Below are 27,946 nucleotides of genomic sequence, written 5' to 3'. Positions count from 1 at the left end.
TCTGCCTTGTGCAATTGCCATGCTCTGGAGCTGGTGTGATGGTGGTAGGAGCGTCTCCACCTGAAAGAGGGTCTCCAGCCCCATCCACCCCCATTATTCAACCTGGACAACTGAGGTCCAGTGCCGAGGGCCTTCTGGTGGTTCACTCACTGTGAGAACCAGACAGGGAACAAGGCAGAGGGCCTTCTCAGTAGTGGCACCCGCCCTGTGGAATCCCCTCCCATCAGATGTCAAAGAAATCAACAACTATCTGACATTTAGAAGGCAGGCCTGTTTAGGGAAGTTTTTAATGACTGATATTTTAATGTATTTTAAATCTTTTGTTGGAAGCCACCCAGAGTGGCTGGGGAAACCCAGCCAAATGGGCAGGGTATAAATATTAGTAGTAGTAGTAGTAGTAGTAGTAGTAGTAGTATTATAGTAGGCCTGGGTCCTGGAGACTCTTCCAAATGTTGCAGGATCTGAGTCTTTATCTTCTGTCCCAAATAGAAGACAGCTGAGCTCAGGAAGGTACTGACAGAATTGACATGGTGGCAGTAGCCTTGGCTGCCATCTCCAACAGCATGGTGTTTTAGACAGTCCTTTTCTGTATAAATGTAATGGAGTCCAATAAATTCTAAATATTTTTTGTTGTGTAAGATCCATAGACACCTTTGGTACAGAAACTGAAGCACTCCCCACTGTCTAGGTAATATAGGAACCTCAAATTCTTTGTTCCACTCATTTCTTGAAATCTGCATATCAATTGATTTACTGATAGCAAATATCTCTAAAAAGTAATCATGGGCTTTTTCATTTCAAAGGATTTGACCAATATTTCTAATATCTCTGGTATCTCAAAAGTCATAAAAGCCACTCCTCCTCTCCTTGGGCTGCTGTGCCTTCCAGACCTTCACGCCAAGGGAGCTGAACAAGGGCAGCCGCAGGATGAGGAGAATGGGCCTCTTGCTTTGTCATACATAAAAGTTAGAACATGAAGTTTGGCAATCCCATGTTTCTGTGACTAAAACTGCTTAATGAAAGTCACTACTGTTGCCAGTTGTGCTTCTGTTCTGGATACCGTCCTGGGAAGTATCACAAACAACACTTACTGTATTGCTCCCACCCACTCACAACTAATGCTGGTGTGATGATAAAGCAAGCGAGTGTTGCTGACATAAGTGTGGGACCAATAGAGAGAGATGCTGGCACATTAACCAGCAGATCCTGGCATTCATCCAAATGGAAATGGGGCTGCCTGGCTGGTTCTTGAAGGAGAGGCTAGGCAGCAGGTAGTCGGTTAGGGCAGGGGGTTGGCAACCTTTAAAGGCCAGTGGGCACATTTGAAATTTTGATAAAATGCTGTAGGCGTCTTTCACAAAATGGCATAACATAAAACTGCCACATGTCAAAGAGCAGTAAAAGAGACAGACCCCCACCCACCCAAAAAGTTACAGGCATGCCCACACCTTGATGAGGAAAACGCACCTACATCAGCAGCCAAGATGGAAGGAGGGGCAGCCAACGAAATGTGGGCAGGGCTGAGGTGGCATGAGAGGAGTGGAGTGGCTGACCAGAGCAGGGAGAACAGACCTCTGTGCACTGTAGATTTGTGAGAGAATATATATATACTGAGATCTTTTGTGGATACAGTAGGAGATACTGGTGGGCACCACTTGGGCAACCCCATACACCAGAGAGTTACCATTAGTTTATGTGCCCATCACGCTGAGAGGCTCTCTCCTTGCTCTTTGCCAGTTGTGTGATGGTGCTGTTTCACTCGGCTCAGTTCCCACATATTGCGTGGAATTCACTGTCGCACTAATACGATTATTCTACCAACATCAGCATTTCTGCTTCTTACAGGACAATCTCACCTCCCCCCTGCCCTTGTGTTGTTCTGGGAGTTCTCCGAACCCTCCAGAGTGGCTTGGGAGGGTCATGTGTAGGGATGTGTATAGATGCTAGAAGAGGTTATATTTACTAGCTATTGTCCTTCCTTCCTCATGTTTGTGAGTTCAGCAGAGTGCATCTCTTTGCAGCTTAAAAGGGAAGCTCAGGTGTACGAGTTTAAGCCTTCTTGTTTAAGTAATCCAGGATGCTTTAAGGCAGAAAGTTCACCTAGCACCTTCATTACATCTTTTTAGGCACCAGGTGAAAACCAGGCCTTTGGCTGGTTAATATTCTACAGCCTTTTAAATGTGTCTGTCGCGGGGGGGGGGGGCGGTATTGTTTTGCTGTTTTGCTTTACTTATTTGTTTTTATCCTGTGTTTTATTATCTGAACCATCCTGAGATCTTATGACGAAGGGCAGTATATAAATACAGTGGTACCTCGGGTTAAGTACTTAATTCATTCCAGAGGTCCATCCTTAACCTGAAACTGTTCTTAACCTGAAGACCACTTTAGCTAATGGGGCCTCCGTGTGATTTCTGTTCTCATCCTGAAGCAAAGTTCTTAACCTGAAGCACTATTTCTGGGTTAGCGGAGTCTGTAACCTGAAGCGTATGTAACCCAAGCTACCACTGTAAAATAAAATAGTAACTTTCAAACATGTTGCAACAAGATCCAGGGAAGACGGTATCCAAGACTCTTGGGCTCTTTTCCAAGTTCTGGGGGAAAAGGTTCTGTCGTAGTTAGAAACCTTTCTGCCATTGCTTCTTTGTGGTACCTGTTTACCCTGCTACCCACTGATTTTCTTTGTTTTCTTGTTCCTTCCCATCTGCCCATACATTGAAAGGGGAGCAGGGATGTGATGCCAGATCCTTTGGCTTTGTGAAGGGAATTTGAGGGACAGGGAGTCACGGCAGCGTCTGTATTAATTCTTTGTGTCATCTGTGTGGGGCTCCAAAGGATCTTGTGCAATGCTAGACATTCTCTAGTCCAGCTCAGAAGCAGAGGAAGCAAGAGAAGTCCAGCTCTGCAATGTTTTGAAAGCCATGAATTGTAGCCAACTAAGATCAACTCAGGGTAGATCCATTCTTAATTGATAATTTTAATATTTTTTGTAAACAGTCTAGAGGTTATATTTCAATCAAGTAGTGTGTGTGTGTGTGTGTGTGTGTGTGTGTGTGTATTGTTAAATAGATAAATTTAAACCAATGGGCATGAATACCTTAAATTCATGACTTTCAGTGGGCTTGCTCCGAGTATAACCACGTTGGACACAACCCCTAACAATTTCTTATTATTTTGTTGCGGTATTTTTTTAAAGCACTTAGTTCCCCTTTTTTCTCACTAAAGTAACCTGATCCTCTTGTCCCACAATGCCAGGGAGCCACTTGTGCAAGTGTAAAGTATGTGTAGCACAGTTGCCATTGCATCCATTCCTTGCAGCAAAGGGACACCACAGTTGACAAAGGGTGCCAAAGCGAAACAGACAGAAAACATTCCAACATCCATGACTCCTGGGGCTGTGTGCTGCCTGTACAGTAGAAAAGAAGGAGCAATTCCATCTTACCACACGACTCCCACAACCTTGCACCACAATTGTGCAGACAATGACACATTGCAGGGAGCATGGCTCCTTTTAAACCATGAAGCCTCATTGCCTGGGAACAGCCAGGAGTGCTGAATGCTAGGGGAGGGTTCCCTTAACTTTGCTGAAGCTTAACTAGCTATCTGACAGAGAAACTGCAAACCCTAAACAGGAGGAGGTGGTCTGTTGGTTGGGTTTCCACCTGCTGGTTATGGCGCTGTCACTCACAGGGGCTCAGGGGCCAATCAGCGTCCACTTCTGAGGCTGAGCAAGGGATTACCTCCAGGCCATCTGACCTGAGAATCCTGACTCCTCCTCATCCAGTCAGGTCTTGGGCTTCACTCAGTAACAGGGAGGGTGGTCCGGATTATCCTCCAGCTGAGGGATGGCACTCTCCTTGCTCAACAGATGTAACACCAGTATAGAACCCATAAAGGAAGTTACTGATAAAAGGGGTGTGATAACTACCTTTGACAGTTCATCTACCTTTTTTTATTGATCCATTTATGTGAGATTAAATATATAAATTACTGCACCCCTTCTTCACTGCTATGGAAAATGGCTGGAAGACAATGTAAACTTGGGGCAAGGATAGAGGGCAGATGGGCAGGACTTGGGAAAGGGGGCAATCACACTATAGATGCCACTATAGCACCTAAACCTGGTAGAGGGCAGAGTCCCCAGTGCAATGACTTTCTGGAATACTGAACAAAACATAGCCCCCAAAACCCACACCCAAAAGGAGGGGGGCTGGGTTGTCATACATGATGGGTGGGGCTGCTTCCAACCAAGTGGATCACAAGTTTGCGCATATTGTTCTTTTGGAAACTTTCACTTCATTTGGACACGTGCAATACTCAAAAATATATCCTCAGCTGATCATAATCATCCATCCGGACAGGCTACACATGTGGAGCATTTATATCTTTATAGGGAGAAAAACTCAGCAATTGTGATCAGAAAGCAACAATATGTCCATTCTGTCTGCCCATAATTTATAACTCCCTCCTGCAAAATATCACCTGTCCAGATAATTTAATATTTGCGTGGCAATTCCCGCCCCATCCCAAAGATGAAGTAAATAAAGACACCAGACACCAAATTTTAGGTTAATGGGCGAAAATGGCCACAACTTTATTGATTACAGGTAAGAGCGGTATTGGCTTTAGGCATTGGCCCTACCAGACTATCCGGTCTAATCGGGAAGGGTTAAGCACCAACCGGGGGAGCCCCCGAGATGCACATCCCTGGGCGCTCCCCAGGGGGTTACCGCTCGGGAGCGCGCTTTAGGCCCTAGCCTCCGTAGGTTTCGGACAAGGAGGAGGAGGAAGAAGAAGAGGAGGAGGAGTTTGGATTTGATATCCCGCTTTATCACTACCCGAAGGAGTCTCAAAGTGGCTCACAATCTCCTTTCCCTTCCTCCCCCACAACAAACACTCTGTGAGGTGAGTGGGGTTGAGAGACTTCAGAGAAGTGTGACTGGCCCAAGGTCACCCAGCAGCTGCAGGTGGAGGAGCGGAGACGCGAACCCGGTTCCCCAGATTACGAGACTACCGCTCTTAACCACTGCACCAAACTGGCTTTCATATCTCAGTTTCACAGACTGCTTTCATATCTTAGTTTCTAACACTGCCTGTAATCTCGCTTCTCACTGTGAGGGAACCACTAGAAGGCTCTCAGAGCTGGACCTCAGTGTTCAGACTGGATGATGTGGACAGAGACGCTCCTTCAGGTATACTGGGCCGAGGCTGTTTAGGGCTTTAAAGGTCAGCACCAACACTTTGAATTGTGCTCGGAAACATACTGGGACCGGTGTTATATGGTATATGATTATCTCTCCCAGCGGCTACATATAGATGTTAAAAAGCATGGGGGAGAGGACAGAACCCGGAGGCACCCCACAAGTGACAGCCTAGGGGTCTGAACACTCATCCCCCAACACCACTTTCTGGACATGGCCCAGGAGGAAGGAGCGGAACCACTGTATACCAGTGCCCCCAGCTCCCAGCCCCTCAAGACTGTCCAGAAGGATGTCATGGTCGATGGTGTCAAAAGCTGCTGAGAGATCCAGCAGAACTAGGAAGCAGCTTTCCCCTTGTCCCTAGTTCATCGACCAGTGCAACCAAGGCAGTTTCAGTCCCATGATGAGGTCTGAATCTTGACTGGAAGGGATCCAAATGGTCCGCATCCTGCAGGTGTGCCTGGAGTTGTTCAGCAATCACCTGCTCAATCACCTTGCCCAAGAATGGAAGATTTGAGACTGGGCAATAGTTGGTCATATTGGCTGGGTCTAAATATATATATATTTTAAGTAGTAGCTTAATAACCACCTATTTCAATGGGTCTGTGAAGGCTCCCTTCACAGAGAAAAGCATTCACCACCCTGCAGAGCCCATCGCCCAGCCCATCCTGGTTCGCTTTTATGAGCCAGGATGGGCAAGGATCAAGGAGACAGGTGGTCGGTTTCACTCGTCCAAGCAGCCTGTCCACATATTTGGAGGTAACAGATTGCAATTGATCCCATGCAACTTGACTAGACAGGACTCTAGCACTCTCCCACCCCGGCCCTGCTCCCACAGTGGAGTCCACCTCTTTCCAAATCTGAGCGACTTTATCTGCAAAAAACTTTGCAAAATCATTGCAGCAGATCTTGGAGTCCTTACCAGGCCCCAATGGCGAAGGTGGTTCTGTAAGATTGCAAATGACCTGAAAGAGTCTGCTGTTGCTGTTTTTTGCAGATGCAATGGAGGTGGTGAACAAGGTCCTCTTCACCATCGCCATCGCCACTTGGTCCGATTTAGAATGAGTTTTCTGCCACCAGCGCTCTAGGCGTCTCAGTGATTGTTTCATCACCCTCAGCTCCAGGGAAAACCATGGGGCTGTCCAGGCTCCATGCAGTCGGAGAGGATGCTTCAGAGCCAGACAATTGATAGGTAAAGGTAAAGGTAAAGGTACCCCTGCCCGTACGGGCCCATTGATAGCCCTGGTTAACAATTGATAGCCCTGGTTAACTCTGCATTCCAGCGGGCCACCAGCTAAAAGGCCATCAACTTGGGATAAAACATCCCCTACCACTCTCTGGAAACCATTTGGATCCATTAAGTGATGGGGGCGGATAATCCGAATTGGTCCTACCTCCCTGCAGAGGGGAAGAGTCGCAGAGAAGTTCAGTTGCACCAGGAAGTGATCTGACCATGGCACTTCTTTTGTTTCGCTTTTACTTAGTGTCAGATCACCCACATCCATAGAGGTGAACACCAGGTCAAAGGCATGTCCGTTACCATGAGTTGGGCCAAACTCATTCAGGGACAGCCCCATGGAGGCTGTGATGGCCTGGGATTCCGATTCAGAGGCTGAACCAGAGGAATCCCAGCCTGCACAGGAGTCCCCGCCTCCAGGGCCGGCTGAACTGGGGCAAGGCCTAGATTCTGAGGAGCCTGCACCTGTGTCAGATCCTCAGGAGCAGGCACCAGGTGAAACCATTCTGGCCCCAGAGGTGCTTGAGGACTCAGTGTCTACAGGTGAGCCTCCTCCGGGGCCCAGTAACCCTTCGGCCTCTCCTGAACTGCAGAGGCTTAGGGCAGAGAGGCGAAGGGAACTGGTTGCTCCCAGGAGGAGTGCTCGCCTTAAGGCCAGGAGAGGCGGGGCTCCTGGGGGCCGGGGCCGCCCCTGGCCTTAGAGAAGATAAAGGTCAGTCAGCCCGGTCCCAGGTTGCGGGAGCAATGTCGTTGTGGAGTATCTGCTCTTACCCGGACCTAGACCTGAACTGCCAGTGTTCCTGTTCCTCGCCCGTCTTCCTGCTTCTGACCTTCCAGCGTTCCTGTTCCCGCCCGGCTCCCAGCTTCGGACCTTCCAGTGTTCCGGTTCCCTGCCCGGCTCCCTGTTTCAGACCTCGCCTCACATCTTGTGAACTCTGACTACGGTAACAGTACCTTCCCCCCAGGACCAGCACAGAGGCCATGCTTTCCATGAAGTCCATGAACCTTGTAAGGTTGTGTTGGCACTGATGTTAAAATCCCTTAGGACAACCAAACTAGTTGTCTCCATGAGAACATCAGCCACGACTTGAAGCAGCTCAAACAGGCAATCCTTGGTGCAGCGGGAGGTTGGTACACCCAAAGGAATCCTGTACTGCCCCTATTGTCCAACTTCCAGAACATGCACTCAAAAAGCTGGGTCTTCCCAATAGGAGGCCTAGTGTAAGCTAGTGACTTCCTAAAAATCACTGCAACCACCCCTCCCTGCCCACATGACCTGGGTGGTTGTGCTTAAGGGAAACCTGGTGGACAAGCAGTGGCAAGAACAGGCCCATCTGCTTCATCCAACCAAGTCTCTGTCACACATGCCAGGTCAGGTCCTCCATCCACAATCAAGTCGTGGATGACAGCCATCATGTGAATCATTGACCTGGCATTGCACAGCAGCACCTTAAGGTTGTGTGGTTGATTCCAGTGTTCTTCTGGTCAAGACCAGACCCGGAGGCAGGGATAGTCCTCAAACAATGACTAAGCCTGCCTCCTCAGTAATGACATGGTCTAGTCTTAGTGTAGCTCTTCCTCCTGCTCGTGATCACTGAGATCGGGTGTCCCAGTGCATCCGCACACCCACACACACACACCCGTGGAACTTGCCCCAGCCATTCTGTTGGCTGGGGCCCCCAGGCAGCCCTGCCCCTCTCCCCTTCAGATCAGAACACAAACCATACAACAAACCAATAGAACAGTAGAAACAAACAAAACAACAACACACCAAACAAACAACCAATAATAATAATTTACAATCATGCTAAAATTAAACCATTCCCCAGCCCCAATAAAACATCCATCCCACCCCCCAACAAAAACAAAAAAACAAAATTCAACACACCAGCGACTATTTGAAAAACCTAAAAACATTTAAATAATTACTTAATAACGTTAACACAGGAGGGCTGGCCCTCGTCCTTGTCTCACCCCTGAAGACAGGCAGGCTTTATAATGCTTCCTCAGCTGCTGGACCCCACCCAGCTGGGGCCGCAGTTGTTCCCACTTTGCCTGCCTGCCCAAGGACCTGGTGCCTGCAGTAGCCTTTGCGGCTCTCTTTGCTTCTGTAGCAGCAGCAGCAGCAGCAGCAGTCTCTGGGTGGGGGAAGATGGCAGTCCTCACCGAGGGGATACTCCTAGGGCAGTAATTTTAAGAGAAGGGTCATTCAGTGCTAAGCCTTCACCCAAGTCCACATGAATATGTCTATGAATGCATTTCCCCCTTACTACTAGGTCTCGGCTCCTATACTTTTGTTCAACAGCAGAGCATGTGGTTTCTGGAAAAGGCAACCTCAACACTATCACCTCAGTGGGAGGCGTGCAAATCCCTCTCATACTCCAAGAAGCTGTAGGCACTGGTGGTGGTCAACTTTTCTCCTCAGAGTATTCCTGATACGTAAATTAGAATGAGTGGTGGTTCATGGTCCATGGTCATCCAATGAGCTTCAGGGCTGAGTGTGGATTTGGACAGTGATCTTTCAGCTCTAAATCCAACACTCTTTGGTGAACCACTGATCCATCCCCTTGTTTGACTGGAAAATCTGTGAGAGAATGTTGTTGACATTCATAAGAGCGTAAGTAGCGCCTGACTAGATCAGATCAAGGGCCTGCCCAGTCCCTCAGTGTCCAACCATATGCCTATGGGAAGTCCACAAGGAGGACACAAACTCCTTCCTCCATCCCTCTTTCCCTGTGGCTTGAGTTCAGAGGCAGGTACAGCTGTCAGGACTAGTATCCACTGGTAGCCATCTCCACCATATTTTGTCCAATTCCCTTTAAGGCCAGACTTGGTGGAGGAGAGGTCAGTTTAACTATGCACTCTGTGAAGAGGTACTTTCTTTTTGTCTGAATCTCCCACCATTCCACTTAATTAGGTCCTAGTGTTATGAGGGAGAAAAATATGGACTCTTCATGCACTTTCTCCAAGCCATGCATCATCCTATACATTTCTATCATGTCCCCACTTCCTCACCTTCATTCTAAACAATAAAGCCCCCCCCCCAGCCCCTTTCCTTATGATGGAGTTGCTCCAGCTCCCTGATAATTTTGGTTGCCTTTTGCTGTGCTGAAATGTCATTTAAACATTTTATATCTTTCTCCATTATCAAAACCCATTGTTTGATGCTAGGTAATTATGGGTATCATTCAACCAAAGCAAAAAAAAAAAAGTTCTGCTGATTTCAATGATCAAGTTAAACATACACTTAATTCACCTACAGTTGATACAAGTTGGACTTTAAAGGTGCTTAGTTTTGGATGGATCATGCTATATATTCTTGTTTCACATTTTAGGATAGTGATCAATGAATCTCTTGTTGCCCCCAGATCATAAATCAGTGGGGCAGGATCAAAAACCAGACTCTCACAATGTTTGTAGTATTGTATCATGGCCTATTGTGTCTGATAACCAAATGATTATATAGTTCAAGTGATTCCTCACCATTTCCACCAAATACACAATTATTTAACTTCTGAATCATAGTCTATATTTGAGAAATGTCAAGATCTGGACAGGTAACCAAATTAACTTGGCAACTCATGACTTAATTAAAATTGTTGATATGTGTGCTTGGTATGGGGAAAATGCAACTGTATCATTTGATTATACCAGTAATTTATGAAATTGCTAGGAATACCAATAAAAACATGCTCATAAAATCAAACATATTTCCCATTTATACTTTACTCATTTTTTATGGAGAATCAGGTATATTTAACAAACATAATTTATGCTTGGCACCCATTCAACCAGCACATGGTTGTTAAAACATGTTATATGGGTGAAATTTGGAATAAAAGTAGTATTGGTTCTAGATAATTGCACACAAATAAATATGGTGAGAATCCCTTTCCCTTGCTGAGATAAAAGTTTTGCTTTTGCCCATTTTATGATTCTACAGCACTGACCACTACAGAAACACCCAAAATAAAACACCACTCTGACAGTAGGTTTAGAGATGTTTACTTTTATATTTGAACAAAGTTTGTCAGTTTAAAGAAATAGCATTCATGTTACACAGTTATATTTACAGTTATCATTTTATTTAATATTGTGTTAAACTTGGTTAAACTATTTTATTTTATACACTGAAGCTAATCTATCCTGGGTACAATCTAGTACCTTGTTAACCACATGCTTCTTTCCCTTGAAATCAGTGAGATTTAGAAGTGCTTCCAGCTTTGCCCGGATTCTAACCAGGGATAATGCTAGGAAATTTTAGACCCCTGAATAGTCTTACAGCCCCACCCATTTAGATACATTCCTGGTATGTTAGATAAAAAACTAAAACAGATTGCCAAACCTGATTTAAAAAATGAACTCTGAGCATGTGCAGTTCATATTTTAACTCAATTCACTATCCTGTACAGAATCACATTTGCTTAAGAATATGTTTTGTTGTAGAAAAGGGGGGAAATAAATTAATAACAAATTATAAAATAATAAAATGTGCAGCTGCAACTATGCCAAGATAGCCAACCCCAGTAGTTTTTTGTGGCTCTAGGGCCCTAGATTTCACTCTTCAGAACCAGCACAACCACCACCTGCACCCGGAATCATTGTTAGTTTCCTGCTGTACACTTTCCTTATAACTATTTATGGCTCTCTGATCTCTTTTACATCTTTGGTGCAGTTAATTTATGAAGAAACAGCAGAAAAAAGCTCAAGGATCTACACAGCCATGTCTGTGGCTCTGGTGATGTAAACTCTAGCATACAGTATATGTAAAAGCCATACAGCCTTTATTTGTTTCCATCAATATTACAGCTACAGTCCTGTGCATTCTTAACATAGGAGCAAATTTCATTGGAATCCAAGTAAAAATAGTTAGGCTCTAACCTAGTTACTTTTTAGTCAAGATAATCATAATACTCATGCTTAAGAGTTGTATCTCCTTCTGGGATCCCACAAGTTACTGTTAACTGGAAAAAGTGATCAGCAGAGAGGCTTTTATAAAAAAAGAAGTGAGAAGATCAGTTTTGCCAAAAGCCTATCTTCGTGGAAGCATTTGGTGGAAATCTTTTAAATCCACATTAAAACTGAGTGTTGTCTATTTTAAGTAGCTCTGCGCCGGTCATTTCCAAAAGCTTCTTTAAACCTCTAAACATTATTTTTTACTCGGCAGATAATGTTTTAGAGTACAAGGTGGTTTGCTAAGAGCTAACCTATCTTCCTGTCATTAAGAAATTTATATTGTTAGTAGTGTGTGCAGTTTCACTATTTTATTTTATTTTTGCCTTTGGTTGGGATGTCCTAAATCATAAACTAGCCAGAGCCACAACCCAGTTACTCCCAGTATAAGAAACCAACAAGAGGCGTTACTGCTTCCTCAGTCTTTTACGTTCACTGCCTAGTCCGACCTGGGCTGCTTTGGGTGGGTGTCCAGGACTCGGAGCGGCGGCTGCCTCGGCTGCTTTTGGTTTCCATGCAGCTCCGCCACCAGCTGCCCCTCGGCCGGCAGCGCCACGGCCTCCCCCCCCCCCCCGCCCAGTGTCCATCAGAGGAGACCGAAAGAGAGACCGGGGAATGCCACCCCCCCCCCGACACAAGCCTTGTCTGCTTCAAATGCCCCCGGGACACGGGGGGGGGGGGGAGAACAGGTATAGTCGAAGACGAAAGAAGAAAGCCACGCGAAACCCGTCCTCTGCTCCGGACACTTCCTCCGGAGAAGGACCCGAGGGCTGCTCCCCCCAAGGAGCCGCTGGTCGGGATGAAGCGGGCTGGCGCTTGGCGGGTCTCGGCCGGGCAGCTCGGGGGCAGCAGCATCAAGCCAAGGGCCGGCTGAGAGGGGCTCTCTGCGCGGGGAGGCGGCGTTTCGGCCCGATTCCCCCCCCCCCGGGGGCGTCGGGCGCTTTTAAGAGAAACCAAATTAGCCGCCACTTGGGTGCAAAAGACAGCAAGCAAAACCAGTCCCTTCTTCTTTTTGAAGTAAGGGCATCATGAACTCCTTGGAGGGCGCAGGAGGCGGCGCTGGGTGTCGGGGGGGGGGTCCTTAGCAAGGGATTTTCGGATCTGCAGTTTGGTGAATAACCAAGTTGCTGCGCGGAAATGTCTATAATGTAAAGTCTTCACTGGGAGGACCGTGTCCCCCCCCCCCAACGCAGCTCTTCTTTTTGCCCCCCGCCCTTGTCCGGGGGGGAAGCAGCCGCAGCCCGAGGACCCCCCCCCCCCGCGGCGACGGCCAAGGCGCACGTTGCGCTGTTTGTTTTGAAGGCGGCTGGAGCCGGAGGACGCGCCGCGCCGCCACGTGCTGCCGCCTCCCGTCCGCGTCGGGGCGGCTCGGCTCCGTCTCCGCGCGCTCGCGGGGATCAGTGCCCGAAACCGGGTCATTTGAAACCCCGCTTTGCCGCGCGCCCCTCCCCACCATTTCAGGAGCCCCAAAGCCCCCCCCGACTCCCCCCTGCGGGGCCAAAGTTGCTCACGGGGCGATTCTCCCTGGGACGCCCCCCCCCCGCGGAGTTGTTTCTTAAGCAACAAAAACTCTGACAAAGTCTGAAGTTTTATCTGCCCCCCCCCCCGCGCCACTTGTTTGGCCTTTAAAAGACGCCGCTCGCGCCCTCCCTGCGCCCCGGCCAGCCCCCCCCCCCGGCTCATCCTGCCCCGCTTCCTTCCCGGGAGTCGGAAGTCGAGGAAGCCTGGCTCCCTCTCGGCCGCTGTCTGCACTCGCTGCCCGCCGTGGGATTGTTTTGACGGCCGCGTCTCCGCACCCGGAGAGCGCGCGGCTTCCGCGGGCCGGGCGAGGACGCTTTTCGCCGCAGAGCCGGGTCCCCCCCCCCCGCCTCCCCCGCGGCAGAAGCGACAAAACAACCAGTAACCGGAAAACGCGAGCAGCTCTGGCATCTTGAGTCTGATCCGGCCGGAGGGGGGCCGGCGGGGGAAGACCTCCCGCGAGGGGAGCGAGCCCGTCCCGCCGAGCTGCCCCCCCCCGTCCCGGGCGCGCTGGGCGATCCAGAAGGAAATCTCTGGCCGCCCCTTCCCCTCCTCGCCGAGAGACCCCGATCACACCCCCCTGCCCACCCCCAGCCCGCCAAGGAAGAAATAAAGCGGCGGCGGCGGCGGCGGGCGCGCGCGCGGGGGGGGGGGACCACAAACGTGTAGCAATCGCCGAAGAGGCGGGTGCCAGAGGTGGCCGAGCGAGCAGAGACTTGGAGCGCCGCGAGGAAGCGAGAGACTCGCCGCCGCCTCCGCCGCCACTGCCGGGAGCCTGGGCGCTGGGAGCGCAGCCGGGGACCCCCCGCCCCGCCGCCGCCGCGCCAGGGTCTCCCCGGCAGCACAGCAGCCCTTCTCCGCCCTCGCCGCCCGGCTTCCCCGTCCCCCTCCCGCCTGGCTGGCCCCGGCCGGCTCTCCTCCCGCTCTCCTCCGTCCCAGTCCGGCTCCGACGCCGCCTCGACGGACCAGCGCCCCCTCCCCGAGCCCCCGGCCAAACGCGCTAACTTGTGGCTGTTGTGATGCGTATTCCCGTAGATCCCAGCACCAGCCGGAGGTTCAGCCCGCCTTCCAGCAGCCTGCAGCCCGGCAAGATGAGCGACGTGAGCCCCGTGGTGGTGGCGGCGGCCGCCCAGCAGCAGCAGCAGCACCCGCAGCAGCACCCGCAGCAGCAGCAGCAGCACCAGGAGGCGGCGGCGGCGGTGCCCCGGCTGCGCCCGCACGACAACCGCACCATGGTGGAGATCATCGCCGACCACCCGGCCGAGCTGGTGCGCACCGACAGCCCCAACTTCCTCTGCTCCGTGCTGCCCTCGCACTGGCGCTGCAACAAGACGCTCCCGGTGGCGTTCAAGGTAAGAGCAGCCGGCGAGACGCCCTCGCCCGCCCGCCGGACCTTCTCCTCCTCCTGCTCAGGTGCTTCTTTCACCTGGCGGAGCTGCTCCTCTCGGTCGCCGCCGCACACGCGCCTCTCCCCCCCCCCCCGGCCCTCGCCGCTTCCTCTCGACCCAGAGCCGCCGCGTGGCCCCCCGTGAGCGCCCGGGGAAGCCCTCCTGGCCCCCGGGGTAGAAAGCGAAACCTCGACGGGGCGCGCGGAGGTCGGCCCTGCCGGGGTCTGGGTCCCTCCGCCCGGGGCGCTCCCCCTCCCTCCTGGTCCCTTGTCCCCCTTCCTTGAGAGATTCTTCCTCGCCGGCGGCAGCCTTCCCGTCCCTCAGCTTTCCTACCTCTTTCGCTGCTGGGCGACCTTTACCACAAACAGCTTCATTGAACTACAAGCCACACACGCTTTGCCTCTCCACAAACCTGGAGCAGCCGACTCACAACTGCCATATATCCATATGAATGTGGCTACTTAGTATAGATCCATACATATCCCACAAAAAGGAGCCCTCTATTCCCTATGGTTAACCCTCAAAGGGATTTTAAAGGGGTGTTGGATAACTCTAACAATAATGGCTCTGTCCCAAACTTATTTTTTTATGAATAAACCTTCCTGAAGTCAGTGGGCACTCACCTTTTCACCATATTTAGAATCCCTGTTGATATTTTTGTCAGTTCTCCATTAACAATCAACCCCCTCTGGTCACCTCACTCTTAGCCATGGCAGTCCACTGCTACTTGCAAGCGTTCCCCAATAACATACACTGTCCTTATTGCACGACACCTTAAACCCCACTGATGACAAAGCATCTCAGACTGTAAGAGACAATACAGCAACTCCCCACTTTAGTAAAATAACCCTAGCCCATACAAAGTTATCTTCCAAATCTCTCAGCTAATAACCAGCTTAACCACAAACGTTGGTTGCATCTAATTGATGATCAGAGTCAATTATACCCTCAAAAAACATCAGGCAGGGTCTTTGGGGTGGACATTTGAGCTGCCCTTTTCAGAATGAAAGAAAGTGGTGGTTTAGCCCCCCCCCCATGTTTCCTTTAATATGTTTCAAACTTCCAGTACTAGACATCTTTCCCTTACTTACAGCTTCTAAAGCTATTTCAACTGAGATATATATATATATATATATACACCGATAAAAATTGGGTGTTTGTGTTATGCTGTTACTTTTGATGCACTAGATTAAAAAAAAAAGAATTTAACAGAACTTCTAGGACCGTTGTGGGAAGTTTCTTTTTGCAGCCGAGTGTGTCTGTCCAAAGTATAAGATTTAAAGTTCTGTTTGGAAATTGTCAAACGTACATACTTCACATAGGGAATTACCATATATTTCGCTCTATAATATGCATTTCCCCCTCCTAGAAAGTAAGGGGAAATGTGTGTGCGTCTTATGGAGCGAATGCAGACTGTGCAGCTATCGCTGAAGCCAGAAGAGCAGGCGGGATCAGTGCGCACCCATCCCTCTTGCTCTCCTGGATTCAGGGATGGACACACAAAGCCTCCTGAGCTCCCTCTGCGCTGAAGAGGCTTTGCGTTGCTTTCTTGTTTCTTGTTTTCCTCCTCTAAAAACTAGGTGTGTCTTTTGGTCGGGTGCGTCTTATAGAGCGAAAAATACGGTATCTTGATTCACTGAGTAACAAGGATGAAAGGGCCTTGAAAGAGTGACAGAAAGGATGGGCTATGGGTTAGCATCTAAAGATGGAAAAATGAGGGAGCCGGGCACTTCCTTTTTCCTGTGGGAGATTGTGCTGGACTCCTGCTGGATGAATTAGGAAGTGTTTGCCCAGAAGATGCTGGATTTGCCAGGAGAAACAGAGGCTGTATTATTAGAACGTTCACACATCAGTTAAGTACCACCCAGATCTAAATCAGGAATGTTTTTACTTTTCTGCTAACATGCTCACACCCTTCTCACTTTAGGAAAGGTAGAGTGCTTTTCCCTTCCACTTTGATTTCTTGTGCATACTTTACAGTTATATTTGCAAAACGTTTACTCATTTTTTCCACAGTGGGACATCCCAAGCCATTTATTGTCCCAGCAGTGGATAACCTAAAAAATCTAAAAGTGGCACATAGGGATCAGGTACAGGGAATGTAAATTGAATCAATCCAACCATTTCCTCAGGACCAAGCCCTTTCCTTTAGCGTTTGTCAAGAGCCATACACTTAACCCTCAGTTGAAAATCGTGCACAGACAGAAGAATGCATAAATCCAGAATGCAACAGCTAGGCTGGTGACTGGGAGTGGCCACCAAGAGCATATAACACCAGTCCTGAAAGACCTACATTGGTTTCTAGTACGTTTCTGAGCACAATCCAGAGTGTTGGTGCTGACCTTTAAAACCCTAAACGACCTTGGCTCAGTATACCTGAAGGAGCGTCTCCACCCCCATCGTTCAGCCCAGAGGTCCAGCTCCCAGGGTCTTCTGGTGGTTCCCTCACTGTGAGAAGAGCAGTTACAGGGAACCAGGCAGAGGGCCTTCTTGGTAGTGGCACCTGCCCTGTGGAACACCCTCCCATCAGATGTCAAGGAAATAAACAACTACCTGACATTTAGAAGACATCTGAAAGCAGCCCTGTTTAGGGAAGCTTTTAATGTTTGATGGTCGGTAAATAAATAAATAAATAAATAAATAAATAAATAAAGAAAGAAAGATTCTCCAGAGAATGGACTGTACATTTCACACAGTGCAGGAAATGGTGCTGTGTTTGTAAATGGAAAACAAGACATTATTAAAGCTGTGGAGAAATTTGACAAAGTAAATTCAGTCTGCTGGATTCCCCTCCTCTAACAAACAATGACTTTTTCAGCTGTAGGTTTCTTGGAAATCCAGTAGTTTCAGTTTCGATGATGTCTGTAATATGCCATGCATTCTACTGTTCTCGAATAGCTTTAGTGTTTAGTAAAGTTCTATACTTTGTTCAAAATTCATTGGACAAACAAACAGCCCATGGAATTTTGGATTCCTCCAGGTAACCTGTTTTTACTGGACACTTGTTACAAGGTGATTGAAAAAGTTATTGAAGGTTGCTTCCCCACCCCTTTTTGGAGGGTAGCAGAATCCAGTTATTTGAACTCGCCAGCAGCCTACTATGCAATCTGCAATCTTTCTTCATAAACTGTGAGAGATCTGTGCCTCAGATGTGATTATTATTGTTCTCTGTCTTGGCTCTACATGATGCAGCTTGCAGATAGCAAGTTGAGATAGAGCCTTGGAAAAGTAGACTTTCTCTCAGGGAGTCCTTTTTTCTCTTGTACATCTGCCAACATTCTCAAGAACCGTGTCAGTTCTTCTTAATACTTTTCATTTGCAGAGAGCGCTGATAGGAAAGGGTGAAGTTTTTATTGTACTTTTGATCAGTGTTAAATTACACTGATGTTGGATTTGTAATGCACAGAGCCAAGCATTATATTCCATTGCAATTAATATATGCTTGTCTGCTCGGTTCTGAAGTGTTTTGAAGGTAGCCTCCAAAAGAAATCTTGAAATGCGCAGGCACAGGCAATATGTATGAAGAATATATCCGTTAGACAAATAGGACAGGTTTTTTGTTTTGTTTTTTTAAAACACACCAATAAATCACATGTCTGCCCATGGTCAGGTATTCATACTTGCACCAGTTAACTTGGGTGACTCAATTCAGTGCTGACTGCATAAAGATGCTACTGTGGTTTGTGCCTTATATGTATGCAATAGGTACCTTCCTGTTGCAACATCCAGATGCCCTCCAGATATTTTGGGCTGCAGTTCCCATCACCTCCTGCCAGCAGCATAGCCAGTGATCAGGGATGATGGGAGCTGTAGACCAAAAGGCCTGGAGGGCACCATGTGGGTGGAAGGCTGGTATAAACAGCCAGAACTGAGGTGTCAAATATGCTGACCTGTGCCCTGAACATTTTCTTGATCTTTGTATAGCATGCAGATAGAGCTTTCACTTGTATAATGTGACAGAGCAGTGTACTTTGTTTATAGCATGGTGTTGCACTAGAGGTAAATGAGGGCACATGGTGTTGGTTGAGGTAGACTTTGGTAATAGGGTGCCCTAAACAAGAACAAAATTTGGTGCCCCACCTTAATACTTCTTATTTTCACAATAGTTCCTGTTGGGGTTTTGAGTAGGCACCTGTATAAATAAAGGTTTTTAAATATTTACCATATTGGCCCGAATATAAGCCACACTTTCCCCCCAAATTCCAACCATGAAGTGCGGCTTAAATTCACGACCTTACAAAAAATGGCTTTTACAATATCGCTGCTGGAACAGACATGCGGTAAAACATAATGGGTGTGAGTGCCTGCCAAATTTTAAGGGAGCGGCTTATTTGTGAGTGCAGCGCTTATATAGTGCTTTTTTCTTAAAAAATGTTTAGGGGTACTCAAGAAAATCACCATTTTGTAGTTCAAATCAGGAAAAATAAAAACAGTAAATGGACAAAAGTACAAAAAACATGCATTACCTCATATTACACAGTTGACAGCTCAGAGTAAGTTCCACATTGGCATGAGGTTGTGTGCACTAACATCTTCCCTCCTACTTCCCACTCCTACTTCACACATTAAACACTCACTTCTGACTTAGACTCAGGAAACACCAGGACAGAAAATGAGGCTGCCATCAGGGGTAGCAATGGAACTGACAATTATCCATACTAGAGAATAAACAATTTTTTTATTTTTTATTTTCAGTTTCCTCTCCAGTTAGATGTTTAGGGGTATGCGTCCTCCTGCGTCCCCCCCAGAAAAAAGTGTGCACGCTCTCTCTCTATTATTTTGCCCTCCCCCCCCCAGCTTGGCTCCCTCGGGAAAAGAACCTCCCATACTGCCCTAAATCTAAAGCCTCTCAAGTGATTTGTAGGAAGATTCTGCTGAAACCTCCAATACATATTTACAAATGTGTTTAGTATATAAGCTCATTGCATATCATTCCTGATTTATCTTCTGAGGAAAAACACCTGTTGAAAGATACAGAATGTACATAGAAAGATACAGAATGTACAGAATGATGTATATTCATTTTTGTAAAGTATTTTCGTTTTAATTGTAGAAACTGAAATTGCATACAGTTCTGCTGTAGCATCAGTGTCATCTGAGTATTTCAAATTTATCATTAATTTAAAAGTAATCTTATATGTTTAGAATGCCTAATAAAAATACACATTGACCTAAGAATTACATTGACCAGATCAAAGTGTTTATATATAGCATTTGCTTTGAATGGGCTTAAACTTGCTGCTGAAATTTGGAGCAGTATCTTATCACAGCTCAGGTGAAGTAGATGAAGTCCATTATAAGCTGAGGTCACCTCTTTCCATCAGATTCCCATGGCACGACTCATTCTGTATGGTGGGACTGGACTAGGAACCCAGCATTTAACCCACTGGTAATGTTTTATTGTATCTTGTATGGTCACTAACTGAGCGTTCACAAGTAAGAGAGAGAGGGAGTGTGTGTGTGTGTGTGTGTGTGTGTGTGTTTGTGTGTGTGTGTGTGAGAGAGAGGCCTACCCAGTCAGTGGGACTATATGAAAGTAAGTCGTTTATGATGGGATAGTGAGCTGCTTGTGCGTAAAAGTTTGATCCCTCTGGGGTTTGGCTGGTCATCCAAACCGAGGCCCTAACGGAGCCCCCAAAGCATGACTCCGTCAGTCGCTGGTAGAATCTGACAGTGGGCGTCTACGGAATTTACGCCAACATAAAAGCTGTTTGACGGACATGCGCCTTCGTGACTCTCTGCGTGACAGTTTCCGGCGAAGGGTGGGAGTTCCTAATGGGGGTTTTGTTACCTCTTCGCTGTTCTCACTAGAAGTATCCCAGAGCCTCCCCTCCGCTGTGACTCCTGCACTCCCCCTGCTGGTTCCTTCCTCTGCTGCAGATTCTCTCCTATTCTCCTGGAGCCTGTCCACCACCTGTCCCTCCGATGGCAGTTCCCTGACATCCACCTCCCCCCCAGGGCCCCCTTCACCCCCTCCCGCCTCCTCTCCCACTGGCGGTGAGGGCGGAAAGCCCCTGAAGGAACTCTCCTCGTCATCCGAGGATTCAAACACTTCTAGCCACGGCGTACCGTCTCTCTCCCCATCTTCCTCTTCTTCGTCGGAGTCGGCTTCCTCACCCACCCCTGACTCTGGGAACCCTTCAAACTCTCCTTCCTCATCGGTGGTCCCAAAGTGTTCCCTTCTAAATCGTGCTACGGGTTGCGGTTTTCTTGGGAAACGCTGATGAAATGTTTCTATTAAGACCTCGTCATTGACTACCTCTGCTGGTACCCAAGTGTTTTCCGACTCTACTTCCCCCTCCCATTCTACCAGATATTCCACCTGATTCCCCTTCCACCTGGAATCAATGATTCCTGCCACGTTCATGTCGCGCTCTCTCTCTTCTATCACGGGCGTTTGGGTGGCCTCTCTCTCACGCTCCCCCCACTCACGTCCCTCTCGGTACGGCGACAGTAATGACCTGTGAAATACTGGGTGTAATTTCATGTGACTGGGCAGCCTGAGTTTGAATGCTACTGGGTTGACCTGCTGTATGACCTCAAAGGGTCCCAATCTTTTGGGTCTCAATTTCTTACTCCCGCCCTTGAACGGTAGTCCTTGGGTGGATAACCACACCCGGTCTCCCACCCTTATAGTTTCACCTTCCCTCCTATTTCTGTCTGCTTGCTTCTTATATTCTTCCTTGGCTTTCTCTAAGTTAAGTTGAAGCTGACGGTGGATCGCTTCCATCTCTTCAAAAAAATATTCCGCCGCCGGCACGCTCCACCTCTCCCCTCCCTCTCCTGGGAATGCCCGGGGGTGACACCCATAATTTGCCAGAAAGGGACTCATCCCTGTGGACACGTTCTCCGCGTTGTTGTAGGCAAATTCTGCTAGAGGTAACTTATCCACCCAATCATTTTCTCTGTCTTTTACATAACACCTCAGGTATTGTTGTAAAATCCCGTTTGCCCTTTCCGCTTGCCCATTTGTTTCTGGGTGCCGGGCAGTTGAGAAATTGAGTTCTACGTGCAGTAAGCTCATAAGTTTCCTCCAGAACCTGGAAGTAAATTGTTTCCCTCTGTCGCTCAAAACCCTCAAGGGGGCGCCATGCAACCTAAAAATATGTTCTACAAACAACTTGGCGGTTTCCTCCGCTGTGACCGCATGTGAACAAGCTATAAAATGACACATCTTGGTTAATAGATCTACCACCACCATGACAGCTGTTTTGCCTTTGGATTTTGGCAGGTCCGTCATAAAATCTATGGATACTGCCTCCCATGGCCTTTCTGGCGTGGGTAAGGGTTGTAATAGCCCCGCTGGCGCCACCCTCTCTCCTTTCGCTCGCTGGCACCTGTCGCAACCCCTGACATATTCCCGTACGTCCTCCCTCACCTTGGGCCACCAAAACTCCCTGGTAACCAACCACATGGTTTTGTGCTGTCCAAAATGTCCCGCTGTGGGGCTGTCATGCAACTGCTTGAGTACTCTGCCCCTCAGTTCCCCATCGGGTATGTACAGTGCCCCTTTGTAATACAATGCCCCGTTCTTTTCTTCAAACCCCCCTGTGTTCTCCTCTGTCCTCCTGAGCTCTCTGAGTTTCTCTTGGGCGTATTCATCGTTCTCAGTACCCTCTATCAGTTCCCTCTGCCCCACCAATGCCGCCCCACACACCCAGCGGTCTTCAGGGATTACATGCCTTGCCTCAGGCGCTCCCTCCCCCTCTAAGTACTCAGGTTTCCTGGAAAGAGCGTCCGCCCTCACATTCTCGGAGCCGGGCACGTAACGAATCTCAAAGTGGAATTTGGAGAACTCCTGGGCCCATCGCACTTGTCTCTGGTTCAGCACTCGGGCTGTTCTCCAGTATTCCAGATTTTTGTGGTCAGTTCGGACTTGAACCTTGTGCTGCGCCCCAATCAGCAAGTGCCGCCATTTCCGGAATGCTTCATGAATGGCGAGCAGTTCTCGGTCGTATACTGTGTAGTTCCTCTCGGATTTGTTCAACTTCCGCGAGAAGAATGCACACGGTCTCCATTCAGACGTATCTTTTCCCGGCTGGAGAAGAACGGCCCCCACCGCTCGGTCTGACGCGTCAGTCTCTACTCTCATTGGTTGTTGTAGATCCACGTGCAAAAGTTGCTCTTCCGACGCAAACGCCTGCTTTAAACGTTCGAACGCCCGCTGCGCTTCTTCCGTCCAAACAAATTTCTTTTTGCTACTAAGACAATCCGTGATGGGCGCTGTTAAATGGGCAAAGTTTTTGATGAACTTCCTATAGAAGTTTCCGAAGCCCAGGAACCTTTGCACGTCCTTCTTGGTCTTTGGTGTTTTCCATTCCAGTACCGCTTGAACCTTGCTGGGATCCATGGCCAATCCCTTGTCAGACAACCGGTACCCCAGGAATTCCACCTCCCTGGTATGAAACTGACACTTCTCCAGTTTCACCCACAGCCGGTTTTCTCGCAGCTTGCTCAGTACCTCTCTTACATCTCGCACATGCTGCTCCTCATTCTCTGAGTACACCAGGACGTCATCTAAGAACGCTACGCAGTTCTTGTAGAGCAGTGGCCCCAGGACGTGATTCATGAATGATTGAAAGCAGGCGGAGCCCGCTTGTAATCCGAAAGGCATAACCCGGTACTCAAAAGCCCCCAAGGGGGTGAACATAGTGGTCTTCCACTCATCCCCCTTTCTCACACGTATCAAGTTATATGCCCCCCTAAGGTCCAGCTTGGTAAAAATTTTCCCTTTTCTCACCCGTGTTAGAATGTCATCAATTCTAGGCATAGGGAAAGTCACTGGTTCTGACACTGCATTTAGGGCCCTGAAATCACATACAAGCCTGGGCCTGCCCGTGTTTTTTTGTCCACAAAGAACACTGGGCTGCCCCCCACCGCTCGTGACTCTCTGATGAAACCTCGCTTGAGGTTCTTGTCAATGAACTCCCTTAACTCCTGCATCTCACTGTCTGACATTGCATACAGCTTGCCCACTGGCAATTGTGCTCCTGGGAGTAAGTTAATTTGACAGTCAAAGGGTCTGTGCGGGGGCAGTTTATCTGCTTCTTTTTCGCTGAATACGTCAATCAAGTCAGCGTATTGTGGTGGCACCCTCCCCTTGTCCATCACTTCCATCCCTGCTAGAGTGGCCCTGGCCCCTGCCTGAGCCTCTCCCTCCTTGCAGTGTTCTAGGCAATGTGCTGATCCAAAGGAAACCACTCTCTGATGCCAGCCTACTAGCGGATCGTGTAGTGCCAGCCAGCTCATTCCCAAGATAATAGGAGCTCCTCCCAAGGTGGCTACGTTAAACGCTATCAGTTCTGTGTGTCTTGCCACCCTCATTATCATTGGTACAGTTTGTTGGTTCACTTCTCCTCCCAACAGCTCCCTCCCATCAATCGTGGTAACCTGCAAAGGCTTACTTAATGGGATAGTCTGTATCTGGTGTTCAGCTGCAAACTCCTTACTCATGAAATTACATGAGCTACCTGAATCCAATAGCGCTTTTATCTTCAGTGGGTGTCCGTTTGCCAGTTCCAGCAACACCTCTATCACAAGCGCTGGTCTTGGAGGTTCCGGCATGGGCACATTCACTACTCCCTGGCCTGGCTGCTGTGCCCTGATGTTGGCAACCAGGCGTTGGCTTTTACTTGCTCCGTGATTTCTTCTTCCTCCTTCCCCCCAACAGTTCCCGCCATCCCTTGCCATTCCTTCCTTTGCGGACAGACTCTGGCAAAGTGACCTGGCTGTTGGCAGAGATAGCATCTCTTGCCGCTCTTTCCCTCCTTCTTCCGCCCTTCACTGGTGTTTGAAACTGCGCGCGCGCGCGCTGTTCCAAGTTCCATCGGCTCTGCTGGCGGGAAAGGCTGCTCCGGAATCTCTGGAATGCGGAAGTCCTTCCAACGTTCCCCCTTTCCTTCCCGCTTTTCCATAGCTCTAGCCTCCTGGCGTGCTCCTATGGACAGCGCTGATTTAGTCAGCTGATCCATAGACTCCGCCCTAGGCGCCCGGGAAAGTTCATCTTTCACTGCCGGAGAGAGACCTTCTTCAAACAGCATTTGAATAGGTTCACTAGCAAGGTCCCACCCTAGTCTATGAATCAGCATGGTGAACTCAGTCCAGTACTCACGTACAGATCGGCTCCCCTGTTTACACGCCATTAACTGTCTGCGCACCACCCCCTGCTCGATCTCGCTGGAAAACATCAAGTCCATGGCGCGAAAAAACTTCATAGTGTCCTTTAAGATTTCATTATTGGCTGCCATCAGGGGCCGAACCCAGTCCTTCGCCCCTCCCTCTAGATGGCCAATCACGTACGCCACTCTAGAGTTCTCATCGGGGAAGTCATCAAACAGTAGATTGAGAGCATATTGCATCTCTGTCCTAAAGGCTTGATAGTTCCTGGGATCCCCCCCAAATTTCTGCACCAATCCAGGCACCCGTCTGGCAAATGGGGTGGTTTTCCCTTTATCCGCATCTTGAGCCCTCCTCTCCTCGAGCCTCGCCGTTTGCAGCGCCAGCTGGACCTCCAACGCCCTGTACCTTTCTTCCAGGCTTGGACCTGCTCCAGCTCCTCCGGTTCCGGCTGGTTCGCTCATGATGCCCTCTGCTTGCACAAGCTGCTTTCAAAGACTGTCAGATTGCTATGATGGGATAGTGAGCTGCTTGTGCGTAAAAGTTTGATCCCTCTGGGGTTTGGCTGGTCATCCAAACCGAGGCCCTAACGGAGCCCCCAAAGCATGACTCCGTCAGTCGCTGGTAGAATCTGACAGTGGGCGTCTACGGAATTTACGCCAACATAAAAGCTGTTTGACGGACATGCGCCTTCGTGACTCTCTGCGTGACAGTTTCCGGCGAAGGGTGGGAGTTCCTAATGGGGGTTTTGTTACCTCTTCGCTGTTCTCACTAGAAGTATCCCAGAGCCTCCCCTCCGCTGTGACTCCTGCACTCCCCCTGCTGGTTCCTTCCTCTGCTGCAGATTCTCTCCTATTTTCCTGGAGCCTGTCCACCACCTGTCCCTCCGATGGCAGTTCCCTGACATCGTTGAAGGATTTGTAGTCAGAATTATTAGAAAATTGTGTCTAAACTTTTTGCTGGCTCTGAAAACAGTAATACTAGCAAAATGTTTTTAAGATAGCAACAGCAGCAAAAAAATACATTTAGGTGGGTATAGCTATTCAGTAGCACTGCAGAAGTTAAAGGTCAGCATTTCCACCTAACCCCCAGTTTTCAGAGTTTATAACTCAGCTGGTTTAAGTAGCTTCAAGCTGAAATTTGGTGTACAAATTGTAGGCACACATGCCTACACATGTAGGCATGTTGCTCTGTTTAAAGCTACAGGGAGGTACACTTTAAAGAAAAATATTAAATGTACTTTCAGCCATAGCTAGGCAAGAAGTTTTTTTTAATATAGAAGCATTTATTCATGTTCTTGTCCAAATAATATTTTTATGATATTTTTTATTTATATGGTATTGCTGCCCAATGACATGACACCCTACTTTCAGTTCACATCTGGAGCTCTTCAGGGGAAACACTTTGGTCATTTCAAGCCATGTTGGCCTGAATTTAACCAAATTGGTTACCAGGCTAGCTGGATGAAATTAACTTTTTTAAACAATAATTTGAAAGTTTTAAGAAGCTTGTTCATTTTGTCATAGACTTTCTCCTTAGCCGTTAAAGTTTTGCATGGAAAAAACACAACTACTTATGACATGGCATCTTTGGAAATTAGATAATTATAAAAAATGAATTTCAATGGTGCATTTGAGGCACATTCGAAAACGGAAGCAATTATTTCCAGGTTTTGGGCACGTTCAGCTCCCGTGATGCTTGAAAACCGAGGTTCCACTGTATTGTGAGTCACTCAGAACATATACTTCATTGGGCGACCATACCAATATAGTTAACAGTAATAGAAAATCCAGTTTTTCATCCTGGTTCATTCTACCCTGTTTTATAAGACCAAATCCTGTTTGAGGTAGGCAGTGCATAACTGGGCAGGATAGCTTTGGGAAAGGGAACCTCAGAAAAGAGCAAAGTAGCAGCAAGGCCACTAGAGAACTGGCCATTTGTATGACAATCGTCACTGAAGAAAGCACCACACTCCAAGAGTTCAGAGATATCAGTGGAGGCATGCTTGTGTCTGAGCTAAGGACAAAGTCTAGCTGTCCAGTGGCCTTGTCTTGTGGGGAACAGTGGAGGGGACAACTCAGTCCAGATTCAAAGGTGCCACAAGTAGAAAGTGAACTAAAAGTGCATGCAAATGGGTAGCTCTAACTAACAAAAGCACAAGCTACACAACAATTCAAGTAGATTAATACACATATGTGCACATTTCAACATTTATAGAACATTGGTCCCAAGCGAGGTGTCGGCGACTGAGCGAAGCCGGGCACCTCGTAGCGTAAGCAGCGTGCGCTTGGTGGGCCTCTCCAGGGCCCTACGCCAATCCCAGGTGCGCAGGAGGGCAGAGCCAGCTGGCCGCCTGAGTGCCTCACTGGCTCGCTCTCCCCCAAACCCACGTCGCAGAGCTGCCCGCCGCGGCACTCCAACTGACGGGCGGGCTCTTCCCCAGACTCCAACTCTCGGGCCCCGGACTCTCGGCCTGGCGCCGCTGAGAGCCCAGCGCCCGGGTGCCCCGCACCCCTAGTGCCTATGGTTAAGAAGGCCCTGCATGTGATCTTCCATGTAGATTAAAGCCCCAGGACTTCCCATGGAGGTTAAGGCTAACCATGGCTGCTGTCCTAATCAGGATGGCTGTGCCCTTCCCTTGGTATCTGCAGTGATATGCTGGGTTTAGCAAGTAGGAGAGTTCATGTCCCACTTGTGGGTTCCTGTAGACACCCGGATGGCCACTGTGAGAACAGAATGCTGGCCAATAATGCTTAGTTTGATCCAGTAGGCTCTTTTTATGTTGTTTAGAAATTATCCATGGCATTTACTTTCATTGCTAGCAAACTACAACCAGAGAACAGACAATTCTGTTCCTTCCATGCAAGAATCACTCGTCTTCCTTCAACAAATCTTCACACAATCAAGGTCCTTTTTATGACTTTCTTGTTCCAGGCAATCTCTTTTTGGCTGTTTTCATAATGGCTTAATTTGACTCAGCCAAGGAATTTGTTTTCAGTACAAGAATGGAGTCCAGAAATATCAGAATAAAAGTACCTGTGGACATATGTCCAATGCCTCTCCCTTGCCACTGACTAACTGCACACACTTCAAGTTTAGGAAGTGCTTGCCTTTGAACACCTGCTTAGGCGTGATTTTCATTAAGCAGAGCTGAGCCGATGACACTTTCCCTCCACATTCTTGGCTTGCCTTTTCCTTCATGTCGTGTGTGTGTGTGTGTGTGTAAGTGTGTAAGACACACACATAATACATAATCTAACCTACAGGTTACCGGAGAACAGAAAAGAAGCTGGATTCTCACTGTTGAGATGGGGTTGCAGCTGGGCCACCAGCCAAAGCTGATGCAAAGCAGTCTGTGCCACTGAGTCTCTTTATGACTCCGGTGACAGAAATGGACCCCAAAGTTCCCCAAGCTGTGCAGCTGCTCCTTTAAGGGGAGGGCAGCCCTTCCAGAACATGTTCTAGGGCGTAGGAGATGGTGAATTTCCTTGCTTAAGGCTTCCTTCTGTTCATGCCAGCACTGGATGCATCTCTCA

At 48.5% G+C, this 27,946-nt stretch overlaps 1 protein-coding gene across 10 annotated transcripts in view; it reads left to right on the top strand.

The window, feature by feature from the left end:
• RUNX2 (RUNX family transcription factor 2) overlaps positions 1 to 27,946 on the top strand; it is a gene marked incomplete at its 5' end in the record, with an annotated part of 222,332 nt that overhangs the window by 59,632 nt on the left and 134,754 nt on the right. For 9 of the 10 annotated variants that reach the window (XM_083730377.1, XM_083730379.1, XM_083730374.1 and 6 more), the window contains one exon: positions 13,942 to 14,258. In XM_083730377.1, the coding sequence (XP_083586503.1) occupies positions 13,942 to 14,258 (317 nt within the window). Of the gene's footprint in view, positions 1 to 13,925; positions 14,259 to 27,946 lie in introns of those variants that run through there. The other variant, XM_083730375.1, reaches the window with a different exon arrangement.

This window comes from Podarcis gaigeae, assembly GCF_964106915.1.
Source record: "Podarcis gaigeae genome assembly, chromosome: 3".
Lineage (NCBI taxonomy): Eukaryota > Metazoa > Chordata > Lepidosauria > Squamata > Lacertidae > Podarcis > Podarcis gaigeae.
This window is presented reverse-complemented; position numbering and strand designations above follow the sequence as displayed.